Raw genomic sequence first — 14,252 nt, forward strand, 5'->3', positions numbered from 1 at the left:
AGAGGCTGAGGAAATATGCTATCACTGAATCTGCTCCAAGAAGAGGGGAAAGGGCAGGGGCTACTTAAGGACTCACAAGAAAGGTGGTGGCGACAGCCTGTCTGTGCACCACCTGAGCGCTGCAGCCCCTGCCATTTGCTGACATTTGACGAGTTGTCCTTTCCAGCCTGAGGAAAAGGCCCCAGGGGCAGGCTGTAGTGTACAACCAAATACTTTGAAAAAAATAAACAGGTAAATTGAAACTTGAAAAGAAAGGTGATAGTTCGAAGGCTGAGGGGACACTGGAAGTCACTTAAGATTTTTGTGTTACTAGACAAATGGAGAGGCTGATCTGTTCAGTTGATCTGGTCTCCACCCCAGGCAGACAAAACCATCCCTCTAGTGACCCAACCTAAAAAATTCACCTCTCTCTCTTTCTCTACCTTTCTCTCTCTCTCCATTTCTCCCCTCCCTCTCACTTTCTGAACTTTCCTACCCATATCTCCCTCTGTCTGTTTGTCTCTTTCTGCCTCTCTTCTCCTCTCCCTCTGACTCTATCTCTGTCCTCATTCTATCTCCTTCTCTGCTTCTCACCTCCTTTTCTCCCTCTTTCACTCTTTCTTTGCCTCCCCATGTCTGCTTTTGTTTCCTCTCACTCTCTTTCCCTCTCTCTCACTTTCTCTCATAGAAAACACGTTAGCAAGTCAGTAAAGGTGCTTTCCTCATCGAGGCGGGGAATTACGGCTGCCTGGCGGGCAGGTTCCAAACTGCTTGGATCGAGGATCTGCAGAGGCAGGTTCTAATTAGTTCCACCCTACATGTTTGAGGAAGCACTTACTTCGCCTCTCAATCCCAGGAGATGATGCAAGGGGAAGAGACGACCAGTGACTCCATTTGGAACCGGGAATGATGCACGCAAGATAGCCAGCCTGAGTGTGTTGGAGCCTTCTCTTCAGCATGATCGAAAGAGAGGGTTTGGCCTCTGTTTCCAGCCTGAAGGTTCTGACCCTCTTCATCTCCCTAAGCCCTGGGCTTCTGCTCTTGGGGTCCGGTGTGACGCTGGAAGAGAATGCATATGATGGGCTGCTTATTGCCATTCATCCGCTGGTACCTGAAAATCAACATCTCATTCAAAATATTAAGGTAAGAAACAAGAACATGAATAATTGAAACTCTCACCCTCGGTAGATTCATTAGAAAATCACACATTTCCATCCTATCCAAGAGTAGTCAAATAATATCAGTGAGACAGGAACATTTCTGCATCGTGGGAGTGAAACGTGAGTTTTGACACAGTGACTTTGTTAACATACTGCCATTTACTCTCAATTAAAATGTCCCCCTTCACTCTCTGTAAAGCCATTTCATATGATTGGCCATTTTTTTCTACAGTTTTAATTGAATCTAATGTAATATAATTTCAGAAATGATAATTGACGGTTTCAATTATTAGGTTTTAGAAATGACTAGAGTATACTTCAAGGACTGCTTCAAAATAATGGCAAGTTTCAGCGGTCTTTAGGTAGTTAATGAAAACCAAGCAGACATGGTTTCTCCTGAGAGAGGAAAGTGATTTAATAGTTATAGCTAGGGACTGAAAAGCAGAAATGAATTTCCTCTTTCTTCCTTGTCAGAAAGCATTTGGGGGTTTTGCCTTAAGAGTATTTCTGAGGACCAAAGTTACAATGCCACAGAGTTTAACTTTACCAAGTTGAAATCAGCACAGTCACCTGAGGTGTGGCACCTAAAACAATCCCCAGGGGAACGGCATAAAATGGAATAATTCAAGAGCAGGTTTGAAGTTGGAAAAACTCATTTATAGAAGCAGGGGATTCACTAAGGCAAGACGTGTGCTTGTCTTATGAAAATGGATCCCAGTGGTTAAGGATAATATTTTAGGAATATGTTGCTATGAACTTCCTCAGCTTAGTATTTCCTTGAAAATGACTTGGCAATTTTTGTCTCGCCAGCTGCTGATAATAATTTCTTCATATACCTCCCCCCAAATCACACTGCAACCCTTTTCCTTTGTTTGTCTCTAGGAAATGATGACTGAAGCTTCTTTTTACCTATTCAATGCTACAAAAAGAAGGGCATATTTCAGAAACATAAATGTTTTAATACCATCTACATGGAAAGCAAATAATTATAGGAAAGCAACACGGGAGACATATGAAAATGTAAGATTTCAAGTTTTCATAAGGTGATAAAATGACTAATCTGATTAGTAAAAGCAATGTATAAAGAGCGTAGCAGATGTCTGAGTTAATAAATGGCTCACAAATTTAGAATATCGCTTATTATCACCAACATTATTGACGGTCTACCATGTACGTGGAGCTAGGCACTTTGGAGCATACAGTACCTAAGTAGAAGAAATAGTCTTTGTCCTCAAGGAGTTTACAGTCCAACAGAGAAGATATAGAAATAATAATAAATGCATGAGAAAGATTATTCATTCATTCATTCATTCATTCAATCATATTTATTGAGTGCTTACTGTGTGCAGAGCACTGTACTAACCGCTTGGGAAGTACAAGTCAGCAGCATATAGAGACGGTCCCTACCCAATAACGGGCTCACAGTCTAGAAGGGGGAGACAGACAACAAAACAAAACATGTAGACAGGTGTCAAAATCATCAGAACAAATAGAATTAAAGATATATAATAATAATGATGGCATTTATTAAGCACTTACTATGTGCAAAGCACTGTTCTAAGTGCTGTGGAGGTTACAAGGTGATCAGGTTGACCCAAGGGGGGCTCACAGTCTTAATCCCCATTTTGCAGATGAGGTAACTGAGGCACATAGAAGTTAAGTCACTTACCCAATGTCACACAGCTGACAATTGGTGGAGCTGGAATTTGAACCCATGACCTCTGACTCCAAAGCCCGTGTTCTTTCCATTGAGCCACGCTGCTTCTCCTGATAATAATGATGACACTTGTTAAGCGCTTACTAGGTACAAAGCACTGTTCTAAGTGCTGGGGAGGTTACCTGATGATGGGGTTGTCCCACGTGGGGCTCACAGTCTTAATTCCCATTTTACAGATGAGGTAACTGAGGCACAGAGAATTTAAAGGACTTGCTTAAAGTCACACAGCTGACAATTGGTGGAGCCGGGGGTTTGAACCCATGACCTCTGACACCAAAGCTTGGGCTCTTTCCATTGAACCACACTGCTTCTCTATATGCACATCATTAACAAAATAAATAGGATAGTAAATTTGTACAAGTAAAATAGAGTAATAAATCTGTACATATATATATATATATATATATATATATATACAAGTGCTGAGGGGACGGGAAGGAGGTAGGGCGGGAGGGATGGGGAGGAGGAGAGGAAAAAGGGGGCTCAGTCTGGGAAGGCCTACCAGAGGAGGTAAGCTCTCAGTAGGTCTTTGAAGGAAGGAAGCAACCTAGCTTGTTGGATGCGGGGAGGGAGGACATTCCAGGCCAGGGGGAGGACGTGGGCCAGGGGTCGATGGCGGGACAGGTGAGAACGGGGTACAGTGAGGAGGTTAGCGGCAGAGGAGTGGAGGGTGCAGGCTGAGCTGTAGAAGGAGAGAAAGGAGGTGAGGTAGGAGGGGGTGAGGGGATGGAGCGCCTCAGTCCTTGACCTTGTATCTAAGCACTTACCTCAGTCCTTAGGACAATGCTTGGCACATAGTAAGTGCTGAATAAAAAACATAAAAAAAGACCGAACAATAAAATTTAAGCCTCCCACACTGCTCACACTGGCTGCTAAAGAGCCATATCACATGGCTGCTGGGGAATTTAGGATGGGAGACCATGAAGGAGAAGGTATGTCCTCTCATTAATACTCCCAATATCCAGTTTTTGTATTTCTGAGAAAGAGGATCAGCAGGGCTAGGTGAACGCTACTTCATTCCCTCCTTAGTTTAGCCCAGGCCTATTCCAGGCCTATTGCTGGACTATCCAGTCCCACTAAGCATTTGCAGGGAATTGGGTAAGTTTGTAATGTAGTATGGTGCCTGGTATATAGCAAACACTTAACAAATACCCTAATTATTTCTAAAATAGACTCTAATTTTATTTTCCTGGCAGTCATAAACTGCCTTGCTTTCCTGACGGAGGATAAATCTGCAATTTGTGGCCAATCTGAAAAGACATTCTAGGAAACTTCATTTATTGGTTTGCTTCTCTTGGTTTACTTTTATTTTTCTCATATTTCTGGCTATAAAAAGAACTTCCATGCCTGAAAATGAGCTCTAACCTCTGCCAAAATCTTAGCCAAAGCTTTGATGGTTAAATATATATATACTGACTAAATATATATATATATATATATTCTGACTAAATATATATATTTATATATATATATATACTGACTAAAGGCTTTTATTTTGCCCTTGCCTGTCTTTTCTTGTCCACCAGTTTCAGCTGTGCTCTTCCTAGTGTTTCTTAGACAGCAAAATCCATGGGAATACTTTATGTGGAAAAGACAACCAAGGAAGCATTGAGCCAAAGCAGACATATGGTTTTACTGGGTTCGTACCGTATGCCTCTTGGCACACACAGCTAAGGTAAACTGGCTAGACATTTTGAGCCTGGCTTTATTTCAGGAATCATTGAGCCAAATTATCCATGGTACCTGGGCTTTTAGGCTCCCCTGGAAGCTACTTTATTGGGTCACCAAGGTATACAACAAAGCAACTTCTTACTCAATACTTCCCTGTCAGCCTAGAGGGAACATGGAAGTTCACTAACTCTACCAGGCCTCAGAGCTTCTAGTGTGTATTGAGTAACTCCCAAATTTCCTAATTCAGAGTCAGATTAAACATTGTCCTGGTTGACTATTAAGCTCATTTAAGAATAATAATAATAATAATAATAATAATAATAATAATAATAATAATGGTATTTGTTAAGCACTTACTATGTGCCTAGCACTACTGTTCTAAGCGCTGGGGGGATACAAGGTGATTAGGTTGTCCCTTGTGGGGTTCACAGTCTTCATCCCCATTTGACAGATGGGGTAACTGAGGCACAGAGAAGTTAAGTGACTTGCCCAAAGTCACACAGCAGACAAGTGGAGGAGCCAGAATTAGAACCCATGACCTCAGACTCCCAAGCCCAGAGTCCACTGCTTCTCTACTTGGGAATCACATAAACTCATTCCGTTCACTGTTTATAAAACTGTCCTTTTTCAAAGGTGATGTTACTGACAGTGAAACTCTATTGGTATGGTTAAGTCCAGCTGAAAAGACCAGTGAGGGACCACAGTCTCTTTTGCAATGTATTTTTTTAACATTATTTGCAAAGCACCTACTATGTGCCAGGCACTGTACTAAGCCCTGGGGTAGATAAAAGGTAATCAGATTGGACACAGTCCATGTCCCACATGAAGTACATAGTCCTAATCCCCATAAAACAGATGAGGTAACTGAGGTTCAGTGAAATTAAATGACTTAACCAAGGTTATCTAGCAAACGGGTGGAGCCCTGATTAAAAAGCAGGTCCTATGACTCCCAGACTTTTGTTCTTTCCACTAAGCCAACCTGCTTCTTATGTGCATGGGAGGCTAGCTCCTTGTTGCTTTTATGCACACAGTGAGCACTCAATAAATACGATCAATCGATTAATTGATTGAATCATGCATTCGCCCCATTCAAGACCCATCTGTGATGTCGAGCTAATCTCTTGGTATAACGATTTTAATGGAGTTTTTGTCAAAAGGACCCAAATTCCTCTCTCAATTGCCGTGTGCCCAGTTGATATGCCTAGGCAGTGGTCACCCTAGCAGTCTGCCATTTCCAAATTTTTCATTGTGTTCTCTCTGCTTGTGTATGCCCCCTTTCAGTCCCTATCCAGTCCCCATTCAGTCCCCTCTTTAGATTGTAAACTCCCTGTGGGCAGGGAATGTGTCTGTTATACTGTTATATTGCACTCTCCCAAATGCTTAGTACGGTGCTCTGAACACAGTTAAGTACTCAGTAAATATGATCAAATAACTGAATGACTGACATCTAGCAGCTGCTTAGGTACTCTGCTGGGAAGCAGCGTGGCTCAGTGGAAAGAGCCCGGGCTTGGGAGTAAGAGATCATGGGTTCAAATCCTGGCTCTTCCACTTGTCAGCTGTGTGACTTTGGGCAAGTCACTTAACTTCTCTGTGTCTCAGTTTCCTCATCTGTAAAATGGGGATGAAGACTGTGAGCCCCACGTGGGACAACCTTGATTACCTTGTATCCCCCCCAGTGCTTAGAACAGTGCTTGGCACATAGTAAGTGCTTAACAAATGCCAACATTATTATTATTATTATTATCCAGTCTCCCCATAATCTGCCCATTGAAGGCACTTGGCTGTGAGTCTTGCTTTAGGGCTGTGGAGCTGAGTATCTTCCAGGGCCTCATTGCTAGTAATTGGCAGCATGGCCTAGTAGATAGAGCATGAGTCTCTAGTCAGAAGGACCTGAGTTCTAATCCTGGCTCTGACACATGTCTGCTTCTGTGACCTTGGACGAGTGACTTCTCCTCTCTGTGCCTCAGTTCCCTCATCTGAAAAATGGGGATTATTTAGACCATGAACTCTATGTAGGACAGGGACTATGTCCAACCTGATTATCTTGTATCTAGCCCACACCTTAGAAGAGTGCCTGGCACATTGTAAGTGTTTAACAAATACCATCATTATTATCATTATCATTATTATTATTATTTAAAGTGGGTTGTGAAACTGCTCACTAATCTGGATATGGCTTTCTAGTGGATCCAGGTCTCCCAGTTATATAATAATAATAATAAGGGTATTTGTTAAGTGCTTACTATGTGCAAAGCACTGTTCTAAGCTCTGGGGGGGATACAAGGTCATCAGGTTGTCCTACGTGGGGCTCACAGTCTTAATCCCCATTTTACAGATGAGGTAACTGAGGCCCAGAGAAGTTGAGTGACTTGCTCAAAATCACACAGCTGACAAGTGGCAGAGCTGGATTATGTTGCCAACTTGTACCTCCCAAGCGCTTAGTACAGTGCTCTGCACACAGTAAACACTCAATAAATACGATTGAATGAATGAATGAAGAAATTAGAATCCATGATCTCCGACTCCAATGCCCGTGCTCTTTCCATTGAGCCACGCTGCTTCTCTATTTGGGAGATTGAACTCTATTATAACAGTTTTACAGATCTTTAAGTTGGCTTGGTGCTTCATTTTTCTTTACTGACTTATCTTCATTCCCTGCCTATGTGGCTGTCGTTGGAGAGTGCACTGTTTTAGGTTGCAGAATCTGGCAACAGAACATTAAATTCTGTGTTGCTGTGGAAAATTCCTTCTTGTGGGTAGGGATTTCTGGTTTTAAGCTGGTACATAGATCCTGTTTTCTTTCACTTGTCTGCTGGGGTAACTTAGGAAAGCCATTTAACTTTTCCTTGCCTCAATTTCTTCATCTATAAATAAGACACTCATTCTCTTCTCCTTAGACTATGAGCCCCGGGCGAGGCAAGCAGCTTATATGATTTGCTTACCTTGTCTCTCCTGAGGTGACTAGGACAGTTTTTGGCAAATAGTAAGCACTTAACAAATTCCACAGTTGTTACTCAGAGTCCATCCACAGCACTGTGTTGAACTTGCAAAGTGATTCATAATCGCTTCTGTGTCTTCCTACAGTACGTGTCTCAAGAGCTCAGCTGTCTGCAAAGAGTAATTTCTGAATAATTGTCTCAGAAAATTTTCATAATTCTCATAAATTGGAACTATGGTATAGTCCTGCTTCCCTCCAATGTTGTTAGAAAAACATCAGTGGTGTAGTCAGAAGGTCATAGGTTCCAATTCTAGATCCGCCACTTGTCTGCTGTGTGACCTTGGGCAAGTCACTTCACTTCTCGGGGCCTTAGTTACCTCATCTGTAAAAATGGGGATTAAGAGTGTGAGCCAAATGTGGGGCCAGAACTGTGACCAACATGATTAACTTGTATCTACCTTAGCACTTAGAACAATGCTTTGAACATAGTAAGCGCTTAGCAAGTACCATTATTATTATTATTGTTGTTGTTGTTAACCTAGCCTAAGTATCTCAGTGAATTCATCAAGATAGGAAACTTTTTTTCACAATGCATGAAGCTGGTTTATTGATAATGTCAAGTATTTTTTTGTAAGGTCTATGGAAACATTGTAGTTTTTGGAACTGTTCAAGACACTTTTTCTGTATGAAACTGCAAAACTCATATCTGCTGAGTTATATTCTGGCCTGAAGCCACATTAGGATTCCAGGAGTACACAGAACCCGTGACCTTTGTTCTTTGTAAATCTGGCTAGAATTTTGTCAGCACAGAAAACTGTCTACTTGTTTCGTTTTGTTGTCTGTCTCCCCCTTCTAGACTGTGAGCCCATTGTTGGGTAGGGATTGTCTCTGTTGCCAAATTGTACTTTCCAAGTGCTTCGTACAGTGCTCTGCACACAGTAAGTGCTCAATAAATGCGATTGAATGAATGAATGAATGAATGAATGAATGAATGAAGAACAAAGAGAGTTGTCTGGTAATTTCTATGATCAGCAATCTTACCCTTCTGCCGCAGCTCTGACCCCATCCATTCTCACCTTCTAAAAATGCTTGTGACCACTCTTCTTCCTTTTCCAATCTCCATCTTCAACTGCTCACTCTCTAATGGAGCCTTCCCCTCCGCTTATAAACATATTCATCTCATCTCATCTACTGCCATTGACTCGTCTCTGACCCACAGTGACGCCACGGACACATCTCTCCCAGAACTCCCCGCCTCCATCTTTAATCATTCTGGTGGTGCATCCAGAGAGTTTTCTTGGTCAAAATATGGAAGTGGTTTACCATTGCCGCTTCCTGAAACATGTTCATATCCCCCCTATATTGAAAATCAGTTTCTGGATCCCATCCAACCAATGTCTCTGGTACCTTTGACACTGGGGACCACATCCTACTCTGGGAAATGCTTCCTACCTTTGGTTTTACTGATCCTGTACTCCCCTGGTTCTCTTCTTTGTCTCTGGCAGCTCCTTCTCAGTCTCTCACGGCCTAACTGTGAGAGAGTCTCAAAACTCTGTTCCAGATCCCCTTCTTGTCTCACTTTACAGTCATTTCCTTGGGTAACTCCCACAGTCTCCTGCTTTCAACTATCTCTTTTCAGAGAAATGACTCCCAAATCTACCTCTCTAACAATAATAATAATAATAGTGGTATTTGTTAAGCACTTACTCTATGCCAGGCACCATATTAAGCGTTAGGTTGGATATGAACAAATGAGATGGGTAACAGTGTCAATCACCATTTACAGATGAGGTAACTGAAGCCCAGAGAAGTGAAGTGATTTGCCCAAGATCACACAGCAGACAAGTGGCGAAGGTGGGGTTAGAACCCAGGTCCTTCTGCTCCCTGGCCTGGCCTGTATCGATTAGGCCATGCTGGCGACTTTTCTTCTCTGCAATCTTGCTCCCCTGAACCTGTAGGACATCTCTATATGGCTGTCCAACAGCATCTCAAACTCTACATGTCTGAAATTGAACACTTCATATTCCCTCCCAAATCATCTCCGCTTCCATCAAGGTTGAAAACACCCTCATCCTCCGCATCTTTGAAATCCACAATCTTGTTAATATCTTTGACTCCTCCCTTTCTGCCAACTCTCACATTCCACTAAATCCTCTTGGTTTTTCCTCCACAACATTTTCTGGACCCATCCCATTCTCGCCATCTAAATAGTTACTGCATTGGCTAGGCAAATGGTGAATCAATCAGTTGTATTTATGGATTGAGTACTGCATGCAGATCACTGAAGGAAGCACATGGAAGAGTACATAGTAAAGTGGGGATTGATAAAGTGAATAGTAATAAATAATAATGATGACATTTATTAAGCACTTTGTATGTGCAAAGCTCTGTTCTAAGTGCTGGGGAGGCTACAAGGTGATCAGGCTGTCCCACGGGGGGCTCACAGTCTTAATCCACATTTTACAGATGAGGTAACTGAGGCACAGAGAAGTTAAGTGACTTGAGCAAAGTCACACAGCAGACAATTGGCGGAGCAGGGATTTGAACCCATGACTTCTGACTCCAAAGACTGTGCTCTTTCCACTGAGCCACTCTGCTTCTAAATAATGATGGCATTTGTTAAGCACTTACCATATGCAAAGCACTGTTCTAAGCACTGGGGGGATATGAGGTGATCAGGTTGTCCCATGTGGGGCTCACAGTCTTAATCCTCATTTTATTCATTCATTCATTCAATTGTATTTACTGAGCGCTTACTGTGTGCAGAGCACTGCTAAGCGCTTGGGAAGTACAAGTTGGCAACATATAGAGATGGTCCCTACCCAACAGCAGGCTCACAGTCTAGAAGATCATTTTAGAAGATCATAGTCTAGAAGTCATTTTACAGATGGGGGAACTGAGGCTCAGAGAAGTGAGGTGACTTGCCCAAGGTCACACAGCAGACATGCGGCAGAGCCGGAATTAGAACCCAAGACCTCTGACTCCCAAGCCCGTACTCTTTCCACTGAGCCACGAGCTTCACGTGAAGCTCACGTGGGACTGTGTCCGCTCCAGCGCTTAGTACAGTGCCTGGCACATAGGAATCATTTAACAAATACCAAAATTATTATTATTATTACAGTATAACAGAGCTGGTAGACACATTCCCCTGCCTACAATGAGGGAAAGACAGGTTTTATTGTGAATAAATAAATTATGGATATGTACGCTAGTGCTGTGGGGCTGAGGGAGAGGTGAATAAAGGGTGTAAATCCAAGTTCAAGGGCATAGCAGAAGGAATATTACTCTATTTATTTTACTTGTACATATCTATTCTATTTATTTTATTTTGTTAATATGTTTGGTTTTGTTCTCTGTCTCCCTCTTCTAGACTGTGAGCCCACTGTTGGGTAGGGACTGTTTCTATGTGTTGCCAACATGTACTTCCCAAGCACTTAGTACAGTGCTCTGCACACAGTAAGCGCTCAATAAATATGATTGATTGACTGATTGATTGATTGGGAAGAGAGAAACTGAGGGCTTAGTCAGGGAAGACCTCTTGGAGGACATGTGTTATTAATATTTTCGAAGGTGGGCAGAATGATCATCTGTTGGATATGAAAAGGGAGGGCATTCCAGATGTGGGAGAGAGGTCAGCAATGATATAGAAGCAATTGAGGTGAGTACATTGACTTTAGGGGAGTGAAGTGTGAGGGATGGGTTAAAAGGCACTTATCATATCCAGGCTTGACTACTGCATCAAGTGCTAAACACTCAGTAAGGTGCTCTGCATACAGTAGGTGCTCAATAAATACCATTGACTGATTGATTCAGGCTTCACCTGTAAAATAGGAATTAAAACTGTGAGCCCCCTAGGAGACCTGGACTGTGCCCAACCTGATTAGCTTGTAATAATAGTAATAATAATAGTGGCATTTGTTAAGGACTTACTATATGGCGGACACTGTACTAGACACTAGGGTGGATATAAGCAAATCAGGTTGGACAAAGATCCTTTCCCACACGGGGCCCAAAGTCTCAATACCCATTTTACAGATGAGTTAACTGAAAACCAGAGACATGAAATGACTTACCCAAGGTCACATCGAAGACAATAATAATAATAATAATTATGGTATTTGTTAAGCACTTACTATGTGTCAAGCACTGTTCTAACCACTGGGGTAGATACAAGGTAATCAAGTTGTCACGTGGGGCTCACAGTCTTAATCCCCATTTTATAGATGAGGTAACTGAGGCACAAAGAAGTCAAGCGACTTTCCCAAAGTCACCCAGTGACAAGTGGCAGAGCTGGGATTAGAACCCATGACCTCTAACTCCCAAGCCCGGGCTCTTTCCACTAAGCCATGCTGCTTCTCAGTGGCAGAGGCTGGATTAGAACCCATGACTTTCTTACTCCCAGGGTCGTGCTCTATGCCGGGCACTTAGGAAGCCTTGACAAATACCTTAAAAAAGAATTTATAGCGGAATTCCTGTTTTTCTACCAGAACCATGTTCTGGGAATTGCCAGTGTACATTCACCTCTGCTCCTATTCCTGTTCCTGCTGCTGCTGCTGCTGCTGTGGTTTTTGCTACGGCTTAATAAATGCCATTATTATTATTATTATTACGGCTTATTTATTCATTCATTCATTCAATCATATTTCTTGAGCACAGTACTAAGTACTTGGGCGAGTAAAATACAACAACAGGCACATTCCCTCCCCATAACAAACTCAGTCTAGAGGGGGAGACAGACATTAATAGAAATAAATAAATAACAGATATATACATATGTGCTGTAGGGCTGGGAGGAGGAGGAGGGGAGTAAGTCAAGGCGACACAGAAGGGAATGGGAGGAGAGGAGGGCTTAGTCATTCATTCATTCATTAAATTGTATTTATTGAGTACTTACTGTGTGCAGAGCACTGTACTGAGCACTTGGGAAGTACAAGTTGGCAACATATAGAGACGGTCCCTACCCAACAATGGGCTCACAGTCTAGAAGGGGGAGACAGACAACAAGACATAACATATGGCTCAGTGGAAAGAGCCCGGGCTTTGGAGTCAGAGGTCATGGGTTCAAATCCTGACTCCACCACTTGTCAGCTGTGTGACTTTGGGCAAGTCGCTTCACTTCTCTGGGCCTCAGTTCCCCCATCTGCAAAATGGGGATTAAGACTTTGAGCCCCCAGTAGGATAAACTGATCACCTTGTAACCTCCCCGGCGCTTAGAACAGTGCGTTGCACATAGTAAGCACTTAATAAATGCTATCATTATTATTATTATTATGTGGACAGGTGTCAAGTCATCAGAATAAATAGAAATAAAGCTGGATGCACATCATTAACACAATAAATAGAATAGTAAATATGTACAAGTAATATAGAGTAATAAGTCTGTACAAACATATAGACAGGTGCTGTGAGGAGGGGAAGGAGGTAGGGCAGGGGGGATGGGGTGGAGGAGAGGAAAAAGGGGGCTCAGTCAGGGAAGGCTTCTTGGAGGAGATGTGTCTTCATTAGGATTTGAGGTGGGGGAGAGAAATTATCTGTCTGATATGAAGAGGGAGGGCATTCCAGGCCAGAGGCAGGATGTGGGTGAGAGGTTGGCGGCGAGATAGACAAGATGGAGATACTGTGTGAAGGTTAGCATTATGGTGTTAGAATCTGCCCCACCCCCTTAGAGATTTGTGGGTCAGGCAGACTGCTGCAAATCTGAGCCCTGTGGGAGACGGCTTCTCATAACGAGACTGCTTTGGGTTAAGCGCTCGCTGTGCTCTAAGCGTATCATCGTTTCACCAAACACCAGTGATGATAAGCGCTGCAATAAAAACTGGAGTAGATATAAGCAAGAGACAGATATAGGCTTTGTCCCACATGGGACGCACAGTTTAAGGGGAAGGGACAACTGCTATTCAGTCCCTATTTTTACAGGAGAGGAAACTAAGGGACAGACAATAATTATTATTATTATTATGGCACTTGTTAATTCAATCACAGGCTGTGAGCTCGTTGTGAGCAGGGATTGTCAATGTTTATTGTTGTATTTTCCAAGCGCTTAGTATAGTACTCTCCACACGGTAAGCGCTCAATAAATACGCTTGCATGAATAAGGGCTTACTGTGTGCAAAGCACTGTACTGAGCACTGGGTGATAATAATAATAATTATGGCATTTATTAAGCACTTACTACGTGCAAAGCACTGTTCTAAGCACTGGAGAGGTTACATGGTGATCAAGCTGTCCCACGGGGGGCTCACAGTCTTAATTCCCATTTTTCAGATGAGGGAAATGAGGCGCAGAGAAGTGAAGTGACTTGCCAAAGTCTCACAGCTGACAATTGGCGGAGCGGGGATTTGAACTCATGACCTCTGACTCCAAAGCCTGTGCTGTTTCCACTGAGCCACGCTGCTTCTCTAAAATTACTTGCTAAGTGCTTACTATGTGCCAAGCACTATTCTAAGCACTAGGGTAGATACAAGTTAATCAGGGTAGATACAGTCCCTGTCCCACATGGAGCTCACACTCTAATTCTCTAATAGGAGAAGCAGCGCGGCTCACTGGAAAGAGCCCAGGCTTTGGAGTCGGAGTTCATGAGTTCAAATCCCGGCTCCGCCAATTGTCAGCTGTGTGACTTTGGGCAAGTCACTTCACTTCTCTGGGCCTCAGTTCCCTCATCTGTAAAATGGGGATTAAGACTGTGAGCCCCCTGTGGAACAACCTGATCACCTTGTAAACTCCCCAGCGCTTAGAACAGTGCTTTGCACATAGTAAGCGCTTAATAAATGTCATCATTATTAATTCC

At 42.8% G+C, this 14,252-nt stretch overlaps 1 protein-coding gene across 1 annotated transcript in view; it reads left to right on the forward strand.

The window, feature by feature from the left end:
- Window positions 1–936: 936 nt before the first annotated feature.
- The window catches only part of CLCA2 (chloride channel accessory 2), a 65,385-nt gene continuing 52,069 nt past the window's right edge, over window positions 937–14,252 (forward strand). The window contains exons 1-2 of the mRNA XM_038745975.1: window positions 937–1,122; window positions 2,022–2,159. Coding sequence (XP_038601903.1) covers window positions 937–1,122; window positions 2,022–2,159 — 324 coding nt within the window. The remainder of the gene's footprint in view (window positions 1,123–2,021; window positions 2,160–14,252) is intronic.

This window comes from Tachyglossus aculeatus, chromosome 4, assembly GCF_015852505.1.
Source record: "Tachyglossus aculeatus isolate mTacAcu1 chromosome 4, mTacAcu1.pri, whole genome shotgun sequence".
In the NCBI taxonomy this organism is placed as follows: Eukaryota; Metazoa; Chordata; class Mammalia; order Monotremata; family Tachyglossidae; genus Tachyglossus; species Tachyglossus aculeatus.